The 23,305-nt window shown below is 35.6% G+C and overlaps 1 protein-coding gene across 3 annotated transcripts; it reads left to right on the forward strand.

The window, feature by feature from the left end:
* The first annotated feature begins 578 nt into the window (after positions 1-578).
* On the forward strand, positions 579-22,818 carry LOC108723932 (thyroglobulin). Of its 3 annotated transcripts, none has more exons than XM_018450004.1 (9): positions 579-824; positions 12,199-12,338; positions 15,752-16,182; positions 16,611-17,163; positions 17,244-17,487; positions 17,643-17,911; positions 18,163-19,953; positions 21,664-22,121; positions 22,480-22,818. In XM_018450004.1, exons 2-9 carry the CDS (start codon positions 12,239-12,241, stop codon positions 22,651-22,653), a joined length of 4,020 nt encoding a protein of 1,339 aa, XP_018305506.1. In that variant the 5' UTR covers positions 579-824; positions 12,199-12,238; the 3' UTR covers positions 22,654-22,818. The 3 variants fall into 3 exon arrangements, with proteins under 3 accessions (XP_018305506.1, XP_018305505.1, XP_018305507.1); XM_018450003.1 differs by having other exon boundaries at positions 579-821; XM_018450005.1 differs by lacking the exons at positions 21,664-22,121; positions 22,480-22,818 and adding an exon at positions 20,356-20,489 and having other exon boundaries at positions 579-821.
* The last annotated feature ends 487 nt before the right edge of the window (positions 22,819-23,305 follow it).

Raw genomic sequence — 23,305 nt, forward strand, 5'->3', positions numbered from 1 at the left:
TACCATTAAAGTGCGAATTTATTTCCGATAACAGAATAAAATTTCGATATAAAACAATAAAACGGACACAACAACTATTTCATAATATTAAAATGGACCAAGAATTTCAACAACAAAAGAGTGAAGAGAAGGCCATATTCGGACAAGGCGGATCTTTTCTAACAATGCTACTCGAACTTTTGTTGGACTCTATTTTTTTAAATGTAGGTATACGTTCGACAATCGTTCAAGTTAATTACGTTTCATATTAATATATATATTTATTCTTGTTAATATAATTTCTTATTTCTTGTTAATATAATTATTTAAATTAAAAAGTTGTCCACGATTATAATTAAACCGATAATTAATCGCAAAGACAAGGACGAAAGCAACCCTCAGGCTTGCGCGGTTAATTCTCTCCCAACATCTCTCTTTCATCCGAAATCCTCTTTTCGTGAACATGATCGATTTCGATCCCGATGTCGCGCGACGCGCCGTCGGTGATCGTGTCGTCAGTAGGGCCACAGAATTCTAGAAGGGGGTCATCATACGAGGCCGTCGAGCGGCGGGCCAACCGAGAACCAGTATACCGGTGTCGTTCTGCGCGGACTGAACGGAAGGAGCGAGAGGCGCGCGTCGGAGGATCACACGAAAGAGCGACGTCGCCGTGCCGTTGTTCGTAAATAAACGTTACGCAGTCGTGACGCGTTGCCGTACGGTGCTATCGCACGGATTTTTCACGCGGAGTGCAACGCGAAGGTTTACGTCGAAAGGATTGTGCACGGGAGTTCCGGCTCGCCGGCATCGTCCTCGGGAAAGGATACGACTACGATCGCGAGTTGGTGAGTTCCGGCTTTTAACACGGGATAAACGAAGATAACCGCGAACGATTCTGAGGATCTTCTCGATTTTTATATGTTATTGCGCACATAAATTTTATTGCGATATCTTTATGTGTGTATACGAATCTTTTAACATTTAATGACATTTTCACGATATTTTCTATTTATTTTGTAATGTCGCGTTTATGTCACGTTGATGATATTTAATGCAATTTTTTCAATGTATTTGTGTTTTGCGTATACTACTTGTTATTTGTTTTTTTTTTATTTTAAATTAATAAAAGTGAATAACAATTGTGTTTTCTGTTATACGTAAAATTTACATATTGACAGAACTACTGAGATAATAGTTTCGTAGTTAATCGAAAGCTAGAAGAATTATTTGTGAAAAGTAAAAAAATGAATCGGCTGTTTGTTTATCGATAATTCTATCAAATTACCATTGTATTTTTTCTGGAAAAATACATATTGTTGCATGGAGTTAATCGATTGTTTTATATATTTGGTTGAGTGACATAAACGATGCAATTTTTTATAAAAAAAAAAAAATTATAAAGCATCAGTAACTTTCTAGCAGAGATTTATTCCCAACACGAAAAATTCTTTCTCATCATGAGACGCTCACTGATTTATTTATGAGCGCGGAGAAATTCTTTTCCCTCCTAGAGAATACTTTCCAGGCCGCGATTAGAATGAGGCTTAAATGAATCCATATTCCACGAGCAAGGGAAATATCGGAAGAACTTTATCCTTTTTCTAAATGGCTCGCGTTTAAATCGCGCTTCCGGAGCGAAGTCTCGATATTCAGCTTGCCACTTTACATAAAAGTTTACGTCTCGGTTTACGTACTCATATTTCACGGAATATACGGGAATACAAAACTGCGAGAGTTACTTGTTGTTTAAACAAATGAATGGTAAACTGCGCTTTTTGATATTTATGAAAATAGCAGAACTGAACAACGAGTTTCCGTCGTTGTACTCCTAACTTTTCCAACGTTTAAATAGAAAGTGACGGATCCGAGATTTTTTTATAGCCATTATCCGTTACCAGTACATCGTAATCAAACATTATTTCCTGCATTTTTGCGGTAAAACTCTTCATGTAAAGTATGCATATATATAATACGCATCGCCATCTGAAAAGTTCAGTTATTTATTATGGGCTCTCGAAGCAATTTTTCACGACTTCTCATTTTTTTCGCACAACATTACATGAATATTATATATATATTTTTTAAATATATGTAATTTAATAAAGTTTCATCTAACTCATGGAAAAAAGTATATTTATGTGCTTTTCCTCTCTGAAAAAAAGATGTATAAATTTTATTTTTATATATTATGTAATTTATATGCACTCGCAGGACATCATAAATTTTTTTGATAAATTTTTGCACAAATCGGTATTATGTCAGCAGGGAAAATAAAGATTTATTAAAACAACTAAAAACTTCACTGATTTAGCAAATTTACAGTCGTAATATACTGACAGCTTCAAATTTTCTATGTTAAAATAACAAAATAAAAATTTGTAGAGCTAACAAAGTTAACGATTGTAATCATATTTGTTGTAATAGGACAGCAAATTTTTTAATACAAAGATAATTTTCTATAAAAATCAATCCAATGTGAATAGATCAAAATTTTTAATAAAACGTGCTAACTAAGATATCTCATATTTTTGCTGCTGTAATGAAGAAAACTTGTTTACATTAAAAATTTTCATTGTAGCAAAAAAATTAGTATCCTGATAATTACTTGACATAATTTCTTTCTTGTCCATCAAATCTTCTTATAGATGCTGAACTCACACAGCAAGTTTTAGCTTTGCTGAACTATCCAATCTATTTTTTCCGTGCGAGTCGACTAATTCCCCGTGTAACCCGTTCACGCGTATATACTTTCTAAAGCAGTGGAGGAATGCGATACCCGTGTAAACGCACGTTTTCCCGAACCGTGCCCTGCCCGTTCGCACTCGCGTGTGCATTTGCGCAGATTGCACCGCTAAGAATTTTCAAATAGAGTGCGTCGTCGCGTAGCGGAATCTTCGCCTCGAATCACGACAGAATCGCCGTTTGTTACCGCGTTGTATAACGTTTTCTGTTTCCGCGATATCCTCGCACGTCGCGGACGTGAAAGCAGTTTCTTTTTTTTTTCTTCACGCGTACTCGTTCCATCACTATTCCGAGAAACTTTCGACAGAGTAAAACACAGGCATGCTCAAACTTGCGAGCATTAATATGTAGTAACCGAATTAAATTCGTCGCAACGTGTCGTAATGTGTTCCACAATACTTACAAGGGAAGTTTCACAACTGTCCAGAACCGATTTGATTCTCCATGATATATAATATGTTGTTGAACACGAAAATCTAAGAGACACGTATTTTTTTATACGTTTATTAAAAAAATTTTTTTTCTTCATAATATTGAAGTACTCTTGAAACCGTACAACTTTTGTTTAAAACATTTTTTTCCATCTTTTATACCTACTTCCAACAGTATTCGGCTCGAAATAGAAATACCGTTTTTTTTTTCAAAGGGGCGTTTCACCCCTTAAACATGAGTTAATGCATGTATAAAAAAATACGTGTCTTTTAGATTTTCGTGTTTAACAACATATTTCATGGAGAATCAAATCGGTTTCGAACAGTTGTGAAACTTCCCTTGTAAGATCGAGTGAAAGATTTTATTTTCTCAACCCTCTATTTTAACGGTTTTTATTCTAGTTCCATTAATTTGATCGAAAATCTTACTTGTACACAACTTTTGCAAATTCGAATTTTTCCCAAAGAACACATCAAGTCCAGAGAAAGTCAAAATGACTATCTCTTTTGACATCATGAAAGTTTCTTTATACAGAAATTTTTCTTTATATAGGAGATAATCAAAATGATGATTTTTTTTGTTACAAAACTTGACAGTTTATTGACGTTGAAAATCAAAATAAAGTCATTTTAATATTTTAATTTTTGTTTTTTATTCTCTAAATTTCTTGAAGTAAAATCTCAAACTCCAAAAGAGTTAAAATACTGCCACTATTGAAAAATTTGCACTTTTGAATAAAAGTGGCAGATTTTTACTCTTTTTTTGGAATCAGATTTATTTCACAAATGAAAAAATCTCATTCCAAAAGTATAAAATTTCTCCTAAAAAAAAGAGTGAAAATCTGCCGCTTTTATTCAAGAGGGCAAATTTTTCACTCTCTTTGAATAGTGACAGTATTTTAATTTTTTTGGAGTGAGATTTCACTCCAAGAAATTTAGAGAGTGAATTTCATTTCTTAACTATTTGCAGCACTTGGTCTGTATTGGCTGTTCAAAGAGAATAACAAGATGTGACGTTTCGATCGACGAGATGAAGTATCAAAATTTTGGCGAAAGGAAATTTTTCAATGCTCCTCTGTGCTCTTCTACAGCAATCTGCAGTACTTTGTAGTCGCCTGGCTGATAACACCCGTCGCGTTACTTTCAAAAGCACACAAAGAATTTCCAATAGCGTTGCGCGAGGAAAATAGCGGCGCGCTCGTAACTTCCGACAGGAGAGAACGTCGGTCTATATCCTTTATACCTCTTTCATTTTTTTCTTTTGTTCACAAGCCAGCTTCGAATATAGAAAATTTTAAATATGATTTGTTGCCTACAGTCCGCTTTGACGACGATAAAATAAAAATTGAAATTGAAAGTGCCTTTTTCTATTTCGATCACTCACAGCTCCGTTTTATTTCGAAGACTTCATGTAATATTAAAGAGATGGAATATATATACGTAATAAATCGATATATAAGGAATATTATTTCAATTATGTTTTCCAACTACATTATATTGAAGTTTAATATTTACATATTTTCTCAAAATATAAAAAAAAGGCCAAACAAATTTTCTTAATATTTTGGTGATTTAAATTTCATAATTTTCTTAAACTTTCGCAAATTTTAAAAGATTTTGTTGACTTTGCATCTGATACGAAATATCTGATGCAAAAATCTATGCATACAAAATTCTATGCATACATATACGATTTGAAACAAAGATTGTTAATTTTTTTAAACTACTGGCGGTGATGCGATGTTACAGAAAACATTGCGATGTTTTTGGAAAAAAAGGACTCGACCGAATGAGAGAATTTCTCTGGCATTTTGTCCCGCGGGAGAAAGCGTCCATAGGTAGAAATCCATGGGTCGTCGTCGTTGGTTTCGGTGTAACGTCGACCCGAGGCCAGTAGTCGGTAGTGATTTTTATCTCGTGGTGGAGGTTTTCTTTTTCTCGCATCAACTCGCGCGTCCCGACTTTGTATGCACTTTGGTTTCCGTCACAGGGATTACGTGACGATAAAACAAGATAGTTCACACGCTCTACGAAAAAGTATGTCGCATTCGAATGCAACATCTTGTGGGAATCACAAATGTTATTTCGATTAAAATATGTGGAATCGTGATAAAACTCAAATTGCTTTAAGTAATTTTATTTATTTGTTTATTATATTTACATTTCTGTTATTCACGTATACTATTAATTCAAACATAACACGAAAATTGTTGCTACAAGAAAAACAACATCAGTTGGTGGTTGAAAAAACACTACACGCGAGACAATATAATGTTTTTCATAATGTCTTCTTTTATCCTCTTTGCTATTTAGATTTTTATTTTTTCAAGGAACACGATTTATTCCACAATTTATATTATTTGATCTTGTGATAATGTTATTTTGGAATTTATTTTTGCTTTTGATTCTCTATTTTCTTTTATTTCTATTGTGGAATAATGTGTTTTTCAAACAGCGGAATAATACATAAGTTAATTCTCAAAATTTTCGGTATATTACTCCAAATATATTATATGTATATATTTGGAATAGCGAAACTGATGTCTCTCTTGACAGAAGACTGCTCCACATTATTAAGCTGTCCATCGTTTAAATATATCGAAATATGCAAAATAATGTATAAGATATAGTCATGACTAAAAATATTAAGCACTTTATTATTTATAGTTTTAGTTTAAAAATTCATTTATGTAGCATTTGCTGATTTATGTAGCATAAATTATCCTTTGTTTCAAGAACTATTTTAATTTATGTATAATGTCTGTAGATAACAATATAGATAAAAAAATTCCATAAATATAGATGTCTAATATTTTTGGCCAAGGCTGTAGGTCTGGAGTATAATTGTATCTATTTTAATTAATTCAAGATTAAACGGTATATATTGAATTATTTTCTTAAAATATTTCTTCTCTATATTTTTAAAAAAATTTTGTGTCTTTTAAATTAGTTTTTTTTTATTTAGGTTTCTCGCCTATATTTATTTGAAATCCGGTTCTGACAACCGAACATCCGTTACAATTTTCATTACAGTTTAGCTTTGTGAAGAGATGACACACTTCCGCGCGCGGTTCCAGCCGAATAAAAATTTGCAACGGTGCACAAAAAACGACCCGTCCATCGAACCGTTCTATCGCACGTTTACTCTTCCGGCCGTTTGTATTCGGGAAACGCGATCTGGAACGCACATCACCCAAAGGTATCCGTATAATCTATCAGTAACCTGCTGTGGGAAATTGAATGTTATATCAGCGTGCTAATCAGATCGGAACGACTGGCGGGCTGTGCGGCCTACAACGCTTCTTGCTCACATCGATTTACATGGATGCATCTGCCTTTACAAGATATCCAAATCAATGAATATTAATTTCAATCACATCTTTTGGCCAATTTGAATATAATTTTTTCTTGTCGAGGATTAAGAAATATAATCGTTTAATGAATTTTTCAATTTTTAATCATATATTTTTATACATTTTATAACTAAGCTATGAATTAAAATGCTATTATTGTTATAACTAAATATTGAATTTTTGTTAAATAATTTCTGTTTAACTAAAAAAATGTGACTTCAACATTTATTATTCTTTTCTGAAACTTGGTTCGCCACGGTCCTCGTTTTAATCGTTAATTATTTAAGAGTTTGACAGTTATAGACGTCTTGACATTTTTCTTGATGGAAAATCAATTCCAAATCGGTTGAAGAATTTCTATTGAAGATATTCTATGTAAATGTGTGTGTGTGCTCAATCATCATTATATATTCAAACCGAACAGGAATGAACTCACATCGATTATATCTCCATGCAAGGAGAATTTTTAAATTTTCATTCAGTAAATAATAGAATTGGATAAATTTTGCTTTATAATATGCTCTTTTTTTAATAGTTTTTATAAATTTTCTATTCCAAAATTATTTTTTTTTAATTCAAATGTAATCCTTTAATAAAACCTTTTTCTTATATATATATATCGTTATGTATTGACTATTTAAAAAGAAAGAAAGAAAATTTATGAATAGAATAAGAAATGATAAATAAGTATATAAAACATTTTACACAGAGTAATCTAATTTTAGATTAAATTGTAAAAAATATTATTGGAGTAGAAAATATGTATCTTTAGTTTTTAGTATCTTTATTCGTTTTGCAATATTTAGTCTCAACCAACTGATAGTAGTTTTATTTTATTTTAAACAAATAAATTGTTTAATGCCTTAAAAAAGCATGTTTCGATGTCATATAGAATATGAATTTCTAATAATAAATAATAATAAGTAATAAAAAGTACAATGCAAGCTTAACATGAATTTGGCGCATTACGATAAAACGAATTTATGTACGAAACATATATATGCATTATTAATAACGCGATAGATAATTATAGACTACGGCTGCCATTTTGACTGCTGCAAGATCAATGTACGCGGTTCAGATATACTGTGCAATTAAAAGAGATAAATCGCGCGCGTAATTCCGAAGAGCTATCGACGAGGCTCCTCCTTATTAAGTATGCGATGTACGTTCTTCCATATATTCATTTTGCGTAAGATTTAACGTGCCTCCGCCGGATTCTGACAATTACGAGAGGCCCGTCTCCGGTTTGTGGTATGCGCCATAAATATTCGAACTTTAGAGGATCACAGAAGGGAGAGAGTTTCGTTCTAACCCTCGGTATTTGTACATTCAATTAAATATTTTATTTAAATGTATCGTAAACTAGGCTGAGAAATGTTTTCGTGAGCAGGTTCTACTTTCAGGGGTACTATTCAGGATTTCGTGACCTAAGCCGTGCAGTTTGAGAGAGAAGCTGTAACTCTGTCTTATTCCCATTCGTAGGCGTAAATATTGCAAAGGCTTAAGGGGCACATTTTAGATAAAACCAACGAACGAATGTATAATATTTTCGGAGATATAGAGGGTTTATAGAAGAGAAAGAAGGATAACATAAATAAAGAAATTTATTCAACTTAACAAGCTTTCCATTAAAGCATATAATAAATAATAAATCGTATTTATATTATTAAGAAAAAGAAGAAAAACAAATATATGTATAATTCTGAAAAATGTACAAAATGCAAGTGAAAAAAAGAAAGTGATAAACAATAAAAATGAATAAATAATATCTATTGAATAAGAGATAAAATTTTTTAAGAAATTGTCTAATTCTTTAAAATTGACGCGACAGTAATCTGAATAAAATAACATTTGTTATGAGATATGCGATAATTTTTATCAATTGCATATAAATGTAATAATACTGCAATGATTCAATAGAATCGAAGGAAGCACCGATGTCATTAAACAAAGGAAGCTCGAGATAACTTTCGCGCGTAGGTAACTGTTTCTGTGCTACTATGCAGCCATTAGGCAAGTGCACTTTACGTTTGAGTGCGCAATTTCCAGGGTGAAACATCAAAACTATTATTATTCGAATAAAATCGTCGCTGATGACGATATTCATCGAAGAAAATATAATAAATTTTTGAAAACTTATATGCTTCAAAAATTAAAAGCTCTTCTTGAGTTTTGTGTGAAAAATTACACTCTTTAAAAATTAAAAGCGCTTTTCGATTAATATAAATTATAGTGTTAGATTTTTTTTCGTATTTTAATTTGTATCATATTCAGTTGTTGTCAATATCGATGTTGATTTAAAATTGATGCTGCTTTAAAATATCAATTACGTAGAAATAAATTTTAAATGCCATAAAATTTCATGAATTTTGCATATTTGGAGTTTCATCCGGATCCGTTAAAAAGTTCCAGGTCATCCAGTAACTCAATAATGAAATATTCACATTTAACAATAACATCACATAAACGCCATTTTGCGAATAGCAATTATTTGTTAACATTGTCTCCATTAAAATCGCATATTGATGTTTATTATATGATCATGTCACTTATTGTTCGTAAAGAATGTAAAGGGATACAAAATCCGATGTTCTGTTTTTCTTCTTTTCGTGCCAACGGATCGAAGTAGCCCATTCCCTAATTCCGGTATATGCTCGTTGTTGCTTCGTCTTCTTTTCCCATTCACACGATTCCGGCGACTGACGGCGAGATTCTTCCCCTGGAAGAGATCTTTCACCTGCCTTCTTTTATAGGCTTCCTTTTTTTCGTCTCCTCTTTTTCTCACGAAAGTGTACCGACGATGACGCATTTGGGAATCCATACGACACGTCGCGACACAATAGAAAGTTAAAGGCTAAGATCCGGAAGGAAGACGCCGATGACGACGAGTGACCCACATCCGGTGAATCAACTGTGAGAGAGTAGACGCATGCAGTCGCTTATATGAACCATTGAAGAAAATATCACCAATCGAGTAGAAATTTAGTGCTGGAGATAAGAATCGAACCGTTCGATAACCAATACCGATTGAAAAGCGTGGAGAACGAACTTTAGAGCGTAATGAAGCCCGTGATTATTTAGTCTTCTGAATTCAATTGCTTGTTCAACAATGATGATTATTACATTCGACGTATTACATTTTATTTGAATAATATATATATATTTCAAATATTTATCATATCATATTCTGTGTATAACATTACTATAACATTATATTGTGGTGTTTACTCTCACGAATACGCAACACGGCAAAATTGTTTCATACTGCAGAAAGACTGACGATTAATTATCTGACTATGGATCGATTTCCTCACTTACTCTTTTATTGCCAGAAATTACGATATATTTAGTTCATAATATCAAATTATATTCAATTTGAATTATTTTTAATCATTTCTGTAGCATGCTACTGCTTTTATTTAACATGCCGTTAATTTAAGTAAAACAATTTAACTTTGGAAAATTTATTATTTTCTAAATGCATATGGTAGACCGGTTTTTTGTTTACTTTGAAACAAAGTAATCATAGAAACAAATCGATTTATATTTTGATACACGTGAAAGTTAAAAATAACAAAATGTTATTTAGTTTAAGGAATTGGGTTATCATTACTTTTTGCAATCTAACAGTGTAACTGTGACTGAAAAATTCAATACGACGGCGGTCTGATGCGCTTTTTCTAACAGCTCGATAAATCTAATTTTAAAGTTGAGAGAATTCATCTTTTCTTCTAAAAACACGGAGCTATTATTGCATTTAATTCTTGAATTATATATTAGAACTGTCGTATTTTATGATCTAAGACACACGTCTATTTCAATTTAATTTTTGGTTTCATTGTTATTTTCCCATCCTCTCTATTTTTAATCTCACAAATAATTAACAGATTCTTAAATAAAATGTGAATAAGTGTTAACGAAAACTTTCTCGCTCGATCGAGTTCATTCTCTTATTTAGGTCGACGCGAATATGTCTGTCTTTTATCTGTCATATTTTTATGAAAGATAAAAATTACATCTTTTCCCTTACAGCACAGATTATTATAAATCTAGTGTCAAATTTAATTTAACGTGAGTCGCCACTGCTCCTATTTAATCATATCGTTATTTTATACTAAAACAATAATTATATTTGACACTATACAGTGTCAATTTGATATTATATTGTGTCAAATTGACACGCAGTTGCTACCTACCGTTGCTACCAGCTTCTGTGCTGCATGAACTATCTTTAACCACTGAATTTTTAACAGTATATATTCTTTTGCGGGAAAAAATTGAAAAGCGGCTGTATCGAAATAAAATCCGGGTCGTATACTCTCCATCTCGATTGACGTCATAAAATGAAAGTCCAAAAGAATTTCGTTGGTGATTTCCGGAATAGAGAAACCTCCTGCGTTCGTAAACCACGTTTATCGCAACGCGTAGAAATTACGTCTCCGACGGTCAACAACAGACTAATGACTAATCTGGCATAATCTGGATGCGATTGCTTCATGTAATTGCCATCACGCATCAAGAAGTGGCATGGCGTTACCGCCATACCCCGCTATCGTTGCATTATTCATGTCTCTCGGCTACACCCTAAATTCGAGGACTTCCCAGAGGATGTAACCGCCGCAACGCACCGGTAATTTCACCGTCGAGCAGCCTTGCCAGCTATCGCCATATAAATCACGAAGTACGGTGCATTAAAGACGATCCCGTGAGGGGAGAGATAGACTTCTTTGCATTATAGAGTTTAGAATCGAAAATGACATTTAAAACATTTATCACATATTCACAAGTATAATTTTCGGTATTGCGATTATGCGAAGTGTCCATTCCAAACAATATTATTCATCGCAATTTTATTTTTTATATTAAATCAGATATTTTGAAATATTAAATCGATGGCCTAAATGGTATTTACACAAATTAATATTACCAATGTAATAATAACGATGTTATTATTAATGACAATAATGTATTTACATTCCTGTGTCCAGTAATAGCAGCGACATTATATTTAATATAGCACAATCAGACAATATATTGACGTTAGGATTGTAATTACGGTAGACAAGAGACGAGTCGCTATGATTCTTTTACTTTTATTTTTAATTACGAGTCGCCTTCGAGGAACATCTCGGGATGATTACGACGCGACGGGCGCGGCTTGGATAATCGCTGCGATGAACAGGAACGATACGAGCAGCCAGGCTTGTAACGACACATAAAAAGGAAAAGGCGAATAAAAGAAAATGAAAAATGGTTGGACAATTCGTAGATCTAAAGTCGACTTCGGCTCATGAATAACGTAGGAGAGAGCGCATTAGAATATTCCCCGCGGCATAACGAATAAGGAGACATAACTTCCATTGTTATTCTCCAGGTTTTAAAGGAGGGAGGGCACTGACTTACGTTGACTACGAAAAAGAAAGATAAGTTCCACGTCGGATAATGATATTTTCGCGGAGATGGTGCAGAAAGAAAAGTCAACGCGGAATCGTCATTTATTTATATATAACAGTGTGCATCGTATTAAAGCGAAGGACAGAGTTCCAGTTTGTTCTCGTTTCGAGAGAAGGGAAAATGATTGTGCGGGAGTACGAGCGCGACTCCCACAGCACCGTAATTAGGATTCCTATCCGATTATCGCGACAGCTGGAGGTCGTATTTTAATCAAGACGCAATTGTTACTGTTCCAGGTAATAGCGGCCGGTTCAAAAATTACTTGATGCGCTGAGGATGCGCCGTGATTTCTGCAACGGTGGGCTTGCCTGCGCCGTTGTGTGGGTGTCGACTTGTCTGCTGCTTGTCCTCTCGCTGTCGACATCGACCATCGCCGGTACGTCCTCTATTCTCTCTCTTTCTCTCTCCCCCTCTCTCTTTCTTTGCTTCGTTTTTTTAGCGCTTTATTATTTACTTTTCGTTAATTAGACTCGTCTCTGTCTCATATAAACTCAAAACGTATAAAAACAGATAAAGCAATTGCGAGAGAATATCTTTCAAAAGTGAATTGATATTTTCATCAAATTTCGATTCGCACAGCACCGGATGTCACTTTAATCATTTTTTGAATGTTCTTGTTGTATTCATAACTATATCTGTTTTTTTTTTTGGCGAATCAATTAGTTTTTACAATAATATTTATGTACGTACAAAAGAGGAAATTGAAATAAAAACGAACTTCTATTATCTCTCTTCATTCATTCTTCTTTTTCTTTTGATAAGTTAAAGAATAATATTTTATTTGATTTTTAAAAGGATTACTGGATTAATAGTCAATTATTTGTTTGCAATAATAATTAAATGTTAAAATTTATAACATCTAGCGTTCCGTTATTGGAAGATGTATAACAATTTTGTTGTCACGAGTAGAAACGTAAAGATCATTTTCGCGCGTAGCTTCGAATTCTAAACTCGACGAGATTAAATTGATTCTGATGATCGATAATCGTACGCTTTACGAGTTTCACGTACGTCGTACGTACATCCGAGTACGTCAGAGTTGCAAGCATGAATTGCACGTGTGAATTGTATGGTCAATGGCCATTAATATACATGACGTGGACATAGACGATCGGAAATGCGGGGTACCTACGTATGTATATTCGATATAATGCGATATCGTTGGCTGGAAATTTCCCATGCGATTTCGTATTCCGGCAATCGATTCCCATTCTAATGTGTTACAGCAGGATGCATGTCGTCTCAATAAATATCGAGGGCAATCCGATTTGTGTGCCAATAACAAATTGAATTTCTCCTACACTATTAAAATCCCTTCATCTTTTCTCCTATCTCTTCCTCTTTTGCGAGAGATTTGTATTGAAAATATAGGATGCGCGCTGGCTCAACAATATGTTACATATTAAATTCATTTGTACGTTTATTGAAATAAAGAACAATGGGTTTTTAGAGTATGTGTTTGTTATATTATACATATACACACGTACTCTTAAAAATGCATACATTATATATATATATATGTATATGTATGAAAATTTATATACATGAATTTTTTATTTATATCACATACACGCAAAAAAATATTTTACTGCTCCTGCTAGAATTATAGTTGTTCTTTGTACCTGATAGAAAATTATATATCATACGCATAGAATTTATAGCACAAATCTAAATTCTATCTCTGTCGTCTATATGATTAGATGCAATACATATCCAATATTGCAATACTTGCTAGAAATTTATCTATTCCAGCTATTTTTCGTACTTAGATAATTTTCGCTGCAACTGCAAGATCACTTTTTTGAGTGTGTATAAAATTATATACACTATTAAAAATAAATTGTTAATTTTAACATTTTTACATGTCTCAGAAAGTCCACTATTCGTCTTTAAGTTAAAATTAATCTGGAGACACGGTATAAGTGTCTCGGCGCTAAGCCAAACGCAGAGATTTTATTAACAGTGTAAGCATGTAATAGAATCTTGTGTGCTCTATTACGAATTTTATGACATTGTTTGAACAGGTGAGAAAATCCGCGAGCAATGAACCGAAAATTTGGATAATTGACACACGGCAAAAGTTACCCAAAAATTCACCTAGATTTTTATGAAACTTTGTTTCGACAATGTAAAAATACATCTAAAAACGCACACGTTATAAACGGTTGATTGACAGGCAATGCATGCGATACGTACATCATACTTGAGAACTTTCGCTAGAGGACACCTAAATAGAATATCGGGGATTTTCTTTTCGTGTACACCTATCTAAGCCAGACACTTTCTTCATTTGTCAGAACAAACGTGCATCACCGTTCCGCATATTAATATGTGTCATGTAACGGAACGCGCATGGCAAACTCCCTTTACATCGTGCATAAATTTGCACGAAAGTTTAATTCTTTGAGTTTAAAAGATTTATTCGTATATTTCCTTTTAATTCTTATCACTTATCAATATTTTATATTTTATATATTAATTTTTTAAATCAAAGATTTTAATTAAAAGTAAAAATATAATTAAAAAAGGAAATAATATAAGATACTATTATAATGGATAATCGATTATAGTAAAGAGTGTTTTGTATTTGTGTTAAAAATGGTCCATTTAAATCTTTGTTAAAAATTTGTTGTTTGTTATTTCAATTTTGCGCTCTTGCAGTTTTTACCGATTTTTAAAGAAATTTCCGTATATTTCTTTTTATATTTTTTTTCCTATTTATAAACACTCTTTGTCCGTTTTTTATTTTATTTTTTCTTTTTTGAGTACTCAAAGGCATTCGCTATTACGGTGCCTTCTTGAAACGCTCTCGTAGCATGTTAGGTAAGTATAGTAAGTGTGGCAGTAGGATGCCGAGAAACCGTTATCCATCGACTCCAGCTATTTTTATTATTATCATCATCGGTGTGCTACACTTTTAGTCCGAGCGTGATCAAAAACGTCACTTTGACTTCTCATCTGAGGAAGCGCCTTATTTCTCCATTATCAAAGTGCTTCTTAATGTAGGTAACTCATTAAGCCAGCTTAAATCCGGATTCAATACGGTGCTTGGTATACGCTTTGTATTGCTCCGCTTTCGATCAAAAATTTCTATCTTTAACTTATTTTTCACCAAGAATTAAATAATTTTGATTGACTCTAATCTAAAATTTCTGTTATTCTTGACTAACGAAACACTACTTTTTGAACCTGATATTTCCGGATATTAATTAAAAAAGTTCTTTGTCTTCTACATGTCGAAAATATCAAGAATACAAAATCATAAATATCATTGAATCCTTTTCGAACTAAGTCGTGGTATTGCGACCCAGAAGATAAAAAATTTATTTTCAGAGAAAAAATCTAACTTATCCAAGATATCGTTAAATATATCGAAAATCTCTATGTCATTATTTGAGTCATTCCAAAACATAAGCAAAAGTGAAATAAATCCAATTATCAGTATGGTATCAAACCCTAAAAAATGTATAAATGTAAATTTAACACACCAAATCATTTTCATTGTGTTGATGTTGGTGTTTACATCAATACCAACACGGTAAGAATTAAATACATTTAACACCATATACTTATATTTTTTATAGTGAATAATGAAAAATTAATGATTATAATTAATGTTAAATGTAACTAAATAATATTAAATAAATTGATTAATACTAAAACTAATACTAAAGCAGGAAATTACATTTAAAATGTATTTTACAAATTGTAAAATTATTCTAATTCCTTATTTTAAAGCCGTCATACGAGGATCGAGTTTCTCTGGTTTACGAATCGCATAATTTGCAGAGCCGTTGTTGCGAGTCGCCGGTCAATGTCCGTCCCTCGTTGAACAGAACGTGTGTCCATCGAGGGCACCGGCCTGCGAGAATGACTATCAATGTCAAGGCACGGAAGAACGTTGCTGCAAGACTGCGTGCGGTCTCCGCTGCGTCGCAGGCGAGCTGACCGGATGCGAGCAGTTGGAGTTGGCGGCTGTGAGGAGGTCGCGGGCCCTCGGCGCCCGGGGTCCTCAACAGTTCATCCCGCGATGCAACAATGAGACCGGCGAATTTGAGAGGATACAATGCGAGCCTCACGGTCGCAGCTGTTGGTGCGTCGACGAGGTCGGCGCCGAAATACCTGGCACCAGGGCGCCCAGCAAGAGTGTCGTCGACTGCGACAAACCTCACAGTTGTCCAGCTCACAGCTGTCGGATGCTCTGTCCTTTGGGATTCGAAGTATAAATTCACTTTACGCTTGTCGCATTCAATTTACAAGTATCAGTGTTGAAAATGTCCAAGAACAAGTACTTTCTTTTTGTGTCGAAGTACATCTTTGTTACTTCTGCAGTTATCACTTACCTACAGTTTGAAAATGTTAAACTTTTAAACATTTCCTCCGTATAAATTGTTGATAGTTCGATTTCGCGAATGTCAATTTATGACATTTAATTTCTAGTAAATAAAGTACGGCTGTTATGAATATTCAATGATATACAAAAAGAATTTGTAATATATTTTTAAATAGAATTTTATACTAGATGCATTCTTGATTGCTTCATGTCAAATAATTTTGGTTTATGATGCTTTTCGCATGAAAATCTTTTCAATACTGATATTGAAAAATTCAAACGCTTTTAAAATAAAATATCTAACGTTTTCTATAGATCAATGAGGTCACCGGTTGTCCCAAATGCGAGTGCAGGGATCCCTGTCGCGGCGTTACTTGTCCGGGAATTGGACAGACATGCGAGCTAATCGCCGTGAATTGTATTCGAGAACCATGTCCTCCGGTACCCAGCTGTCGGAAGACCAGGTCCTTATCGACAATCTGTCCGGCAGGCGAACCTTTGCAGATCACCGATTCACCGCGGCCGTTTCTTTGCGGCGACACGCCAGGTAAACCAACTTGTCCGCCGATGTACAGCTGCCTGGTGGAGTACAAACAAGAATATGGGGTCTGCTGTCCGGCCAGTGTGAAGATACAGCGACCCGGCACGTGTCCCGCAAAGGAATCAACGATGGGTTCGTGCGGGTCCACCTGTCGCTATGACCTCGACTGCCCCGGGCCCCAAAAGTGCTGCAGCAACAAGAATTGCGGCGGTAACGTATGCACGATACCCGGGGATCTTACCGCATGCCATCACGACCGCATGCTTGCCGAGATACTCAGCGTCTCCGAGCGCCAGGGTCGCGGTTACATTCCGCAGTGCATGGAAGGTGAGGAACAGGCCATCAAATATTCCTATCGATTGATTTGTGGTCGAATAAAGCTTCTAAAATACGAAATAATTATGCAGATGGAAGTTTCCAGTCGAGGCAGTGCTCGAGAAATGGCCTCGTCTGCTGGTGCGTAGACGGTGACGGCAGAAAAATATCCGGCTCTATGGGACCCGCCGAAAAGATTGATTGTAGATCGATAAGCAAAGCACGTTCGCTTCCGGCGTCTTGCACGTCTCAACAGTGCGCCCAGGTTTGCCAATACGGCTTCAAAACGGACGCTTCCGGTTGCTCGACTTGCGAGTGCGATGATCCATGCGAAGGGTAAGCATCACAACACAGTAATAATTAATGAATTATAAATTATTTATTTGATATATTTTACTCATTGTAATTATATCGGTTTTACACACGAATATCCAGCATCGATATTAACACTTGATATTAACTTTTCCCTTGATAAACGATTATTTTTATAGATTTCCGTGCCCTGAAGGACAAGAATGTGTCTTAAAGCAGGAGAATAGCTGTCCCGATTTTCTATGTCCTACAAAACCGGAATGTAAACCCAGAAAGACCTATAAGAGTCCCTGCATCTTCGGTACACCGCTGATCGATCAAGATGGAAACGCCGTGACTTGTTCTACGAATGAAACTTGCCCCGACGGTTACAAATGCACGATGGTACAGGAAGCCGATCAATCGGTGTGCTGTATGGAAACATCAAACCTTGCAAAGGCACCCACAAGTAATTCCGTTATATAATAAATAATCAGGAATAAAATTATTTCCCCATTCCCTGTTACAATATTGTAGCAATGTTGTCGAAATGTTTCAAAAATGTTTCTTGCTTACTGGGGTATCATCATAAATAATATTTAATCATTAATAACGATAAATGAGAATAACGATAAATTGGATTGAAACTATATGTTCAAAAATTAGAATCATGAAAACGTCAAGCTTTACTCCACGAATTTCACAAGAAAACATTTTTAGTGTGCGAGTATCTGCGGGATTTCAACGATCGCATGGAGGGTACGAGGGAAGGAATGTCCCTGGCAATCCTGGCACCTCAGTGCGAAGAGGATGGCGGTTACAAGTCTCTGCAGTGTTACAACAATACCAGCTGTAAATGCGTGAACCATCGCGGAGTGATCTTAAAGTCCGACCTGGATCCAGTCGCTTCAACCGACTGTGAAGCCATCAGGGAACTCACGCAGATTTGCAAGCGTTTGTACTGCAATCTAATCTGTCCGTACGGCTACGAAGTGGACACAACCGGCTGTGAGCAATGTCGTTGTCACGAGCCATGCCGCGATGTCACCTGCGGTTCGCACGAGACCTGCACGATGATCGACGTCAATTGTGGTCCGAACGAATACTGTCCGGCGGTGCCGGCGTGTCTCACGACGAAACCGGGCCAGTGCCCGTACCTCGTTCCGAGCTCATCGAGCTGTGAGCTGCAGTGCAGCAATGATCAGGAGTGTTCATCCGGCGACAAATGTTGCTCGACCGGTTGCGGCACGCAATGTGTGGCGCCGTTCATGGCCACGGCTTGCCAGCATGCTCGCGCGGTCGCTGAGCATGCTGCCAGGGAATCAGGCGAGCCCGCGAGAAGGATCTATATACCCAGGTGTGACTCCAACGGCGCGTTCGAGCCGGTGCAATGTCACAACGGTATGTGCTGGTGCGTGGATGAGGAAGGCAAGGAAGCGGCGGGCACTCGGGTCCTCGAAGGAATCGTGCCGCGTTGTAACACACCCTTGAGATGTCCGGAAATCGATTGCAAGCTTGACTGTCCGGATGGCTTCGAACTGGACGCGGACACAGGCTGCCCGACGTGCTCGTGCCGCGATCCGTGTCGTAGCGTGACCTGCCGCGGCGAGAATGAGGCGTGCCGGATGGTGGAGGTCGCGTGTAGCGCACCGCCATGTCCCCCGGTACCAGTCTGCTTGCCGAAGAAGGACAACCCGTGCCCGAACAGCTCGCCGTTGCTCGAGCAAAATGGCTCGATCGCCACCTGCGGGCCACATGGTCATCATTGCCCCTCGACGCACAAGTGCGAGCTGTCGCCGTTGAACGAGTACGCGGTGTGCTGTCCGAAACCGCGTGAAGTCTGCTTCGAGTCACCCCGAAGAATACCCTGCAATCCGAGCGTTGGCTTCAACGAGACCGAGAGATGGTTCTTCGATCCGGAGCGCAATGAATGTCGGCGCAAGAACGAGTGCACCGTTGGCCACAACGACTTCTCCAGTCGACTGGTGTGCGACACTGTATGTCCTGTACTGTCGCAGTGCGAGAGGCTGCGCGAGAAGAATCTGAAGCGGTCGCAACGACTCAAGCAGCCCACTTTCCTGCCCAAGTGCAATCCTGACAGTGGAACGTGGGAACCGGTGCAGTGTCTGGAGCACGTTGGTGTCTGCTGGTGCGTGAATCGTAAGGGCCAGCCAATTAAGGGCTCGCTCACCCGGGCCGCCGAGCCAAAGTGTAACTTCCGTCAAGCAAGACGCGGCGGCAGAAGACCGGAGTCGCAGGAGATAGATCGTGAGATTCAAGCGATTATGGAGGACGCTCTGCTGAACTTGGAAACGGATGAACGGCAAACGGGAAAGATTCTCGGGACCAGATGTCAGGCGATGAAGAACAAAGGTCACGTGCCTACGATATGCGACTCACAGGGTAGATTTGAGCCTACACAATGCGTTGGTGATACTTGCTGGTGCGTGGATGAAGCCGGCAATCAACTAATTGGATCTGAGCCATTCTTGAAGGGAACTAACATTTGCCGTAAGTGGAAGGTTTTTCTAACTAAAACCTAGTTGCAATAATTTGACAAGTATACGATTAAAATATGAGTTAAATTAAAATTAAAATTTTATATTAAGATTTTTTAACTTTTCAATTTATATAAATATGAAATAACAAAATAAAACAAAAGATAGGATTAGTATAGAGGAGACTGGAGCCAGTTGTCATCGTACAGGGAATGATTGTTAAAATCAACGCTTATAGGTAATTCAATCAATATATGTAATGTGACCAGATGTTCCGATTTCGGCGGGATAGTCCCGCTGTTCCAAACATGTTAAATGCCTCGATTTTAGCAAAAAGTAACGAAAAAGTCTCGTTGAAAAATATTTTATATTTTGCCAAATTATAGAATCATAGAATATGTATTATCGCTTCCAGGAAGTAATGCAGCAGTTGAATGAATTTTCTCTGCAATGAACGAAGTATGGACCGCAGAAAAAACTGAACTTTGAGTTTGTACTCTAAAATCAATTAAAAGTATATTAATAACAAAAATTAATTTTGATTTCAGTTGCTAAGAATTTTATATATTTTTTAAGAGCTTACCTTCCTTATTAAAACAAATAATTTAGACTGAAATTAAATATAAAAACAATTGTATTATTTTTTAAAAATAAATTGCTATTATTGTATTCATCTTTATATCCATATCTATCTCCTTCTCAATCCCACTTAATGAAGTTCCTATTTTAGATCTAAAAATATCTGGTCACATTAAGTATTAATATATGATAGGGGATTCTCTTCTTTTAACTATAAATTATTGATATAATATTGATTTGTTGTATAAAATGGTTTGCGCTAAAAGTATATATTATTTATAACGATTTTTTCGAAAAATGAAGTTGTGAGTAAATTTTTTTCTTGTTTTTTTTCTCGTTTGATATTATCAATCGCATGATATTATCAATCACCCTGAAATAGAAAAAGTAGAAAATGAAATGCCTTAGATAATTTTCGCTCTGCTGTTATTAATCATTATTGTAACAAAGTTTGTGAATATAATTTTTTTTATTGAAAACGGTTGTGTGAGGTATATTTACCAAGATAGTCGGGATTAGTTGCAACACGTGACAGTCTCTTTGAATCAGCAATTTCTTTAGAGATTTTAAATTTACAAATATAATATTTTATATAGATATTAATGTTCTTTCATTTTTCATATAAAAATTATGTATATTTATATACGTATAAATTAATACGAAAATAAATTACATATTTATAGGATTAAAATGGAATGATTAAAATAATTATTTCATTTATATGAAAATATCCTATTATTTCCTAAAATATAGAACTAAAATTAAAATACAAATTTTATTTTTTGTGTTTTATCCACATAAAGTATGTTACTACTAATTCTATAATGTGTGACAATCAAACTGGAGTAAAATAATTGTCATATTTTTTCGCAGCTTTAAAATTATATAACTTATTTGTACGATGATATATTCAAGAGTAATATATTTTTTAACGCCTAAGGGATGTATTGCAAACGTGTTTAAAATTCTTACATCTACTTTTTTAAAAATATAACTATTGAAAAATTGTGAACCTGATCTCTCCGATCTCTCATGATAGTCGCATACATGTATTTCTTTAAATTAAAATTCGCAATTATAAATTTAAATATATAACAATGCTTTATTGTAATTTAAATATAATATCTGTTATATTTAAATTTAGTGCCCACTCCAGTCGAAGCTGTTGAAGTGACATTACGTTTCCCCGGTCGATTTCTCGCCAGCGACGAGAAGCGATTCGCTCGAGAGGCCGAGAATTTTCTGCACGAACTAGGTGCGAGACTCCGAAGAGACATACGAGTAGAAATCAATCAGGATTCGGCAATCTTGAGCTTCGAGATCGTCGGCACGAACAAAGTAGACGTGGCGTTCCATTTGGAAGAGCTCACGCGAATTCAGAAGTTGTCCTTGCTGGGTTCGTCCGCGGATGCGACGACCTCACGTTTTACGCATCGCTCCACACCTGTGGAAACGCAGAGCCGGATCGTCACATTGGAACAACGTGAGATCCTCACGCAAATGGAATCGCCGTTCTATCAAACGGCTACGATCGTGCTTGCAGCGAGTAGCGCTTTTGTTATTAGCAGTCTCGTCATTCTACTAATGTTGTACCGCAAGAAGGTAGGAACTTCTAAAATTTCGCTGAAGATATTAACTCTTTAGATCTGACAGTGAGGGTCTATAAACACAAAGATGACCGTAATTGAGTTATGGAATAGGAGTCGTAGTCGTGTAGATCAACGCACAATGTTTTGGTCAATCTACAACTAAGACTTATGGCTCAGTTACGTGCTTCTTTCTTCTTTGTTTCCCATCTTTGTGCTTAGATCTCTGACTCTATTGAATCCATTCAATTATATCTTTTATGTTATTATATCTTAATCTGAGTTTCATTTAATATATTTTTAGCATTGTTGACAATTATTACGATATTATTACGATACCGACCATCATTAAATTTTCTAAATAAATCTTGCAGATGAAATTGAAGGATCCCTCGAAAATGTTTCCAATGGATCAACACTTCCTCGCTTATAGCCAACAGCCGGTTTACGTGATATCAGGATCGGAGCAGAATGAGAAAGAAAAGGAGACTGCGGCACAGCAGAAGCTAGAGAATATTCATACATCGGACACTATTGTCGGAGCATAAAACGATTCGCTTTTTATATAGATAATTTCCACCTTGTACGATAGTGATTTTTAAACTTCTTTTTCCAGGTGTATTCAAATTATAATAATCGATAATTCTTCAATTCTTATACCTTTTTCTATCTCTGTAACATTTTTTTTTATATACGGGAAGTATAATATAATCGGTAAGAGGGGATAATTTTTCGTAAAAAGATATACGTAAAAGAATAGAAAAAAATTTTCTCAATATAAGTGTTTGGTTTCGAAAAATGTTTGTTTAAAGAATATTAAATAATTGAGAACACGCTTTTATGCTTTTACAACTTTGAATATCTTTAATAATTTTATGTCACGTAACTGAATTTGTTCTTAACTGTTAGCTGTTATTAATAAATAAAAGTTCAAAAATCACACATAAGTGCAACCTGGAAACGCGAAGTAATGTCGTATATGGTTTAGTATACATCGTAGTCAAAACAATGTCATGTATATCTCACTGTCAATATTTCGTCGTAATTTATTGTCCACGAGATTCATCGTTACGGTCCAGACTTGACGATCAAACGAATGCATGCGACATTCTTGGATCCGGTGTTCATACATATGACTATATAGATTCTAAAGACAACTATTAAAGACTTGTTTGATATCATTCACGTAATGTAAATTTA

The sequence above is a fragment of the Mycetomoellerius zeteki genome, unplaced genomic scaffold, assembly GCF_001594055.1.
Source record: "Mycetomoellerius zeteki isolate Tzet28-1 unplaced genomic scaffold, Tzet1.0 scaffold252, whole genome shotgun sequence".
NCBI classification, from domain to species: Eukaryota; Metazoa; Arthropoda; class Insecta; order Hymenoptera; family Formicidae; genus Mycetomoellerius; species Mycetomoellerius zeteki.

Coding starts and splice junctions, on each gene's coding strand:
- LOC108723932 (XM_018450004.1), top strand. CDS start 12,239: ATGCGCCGTGATTTCTGCAACGGTGGGCTTGCCTGCGCCGTTGTGTGG. Junction 12,339..15,751: donor GTCGACATCGACCATCGCCG/GTACGTCCTCTA, acceptor CATAATTTGCAG/AGCCGTTGTTGCGAGTCGCC. Junction 22,122..22,479: donor TAATGTTGTACCGCAAGAAG/GTAGGAACTTCT, acceptor TAAATCTTGCAG/ATGAAATTGAAGGATCCCTC.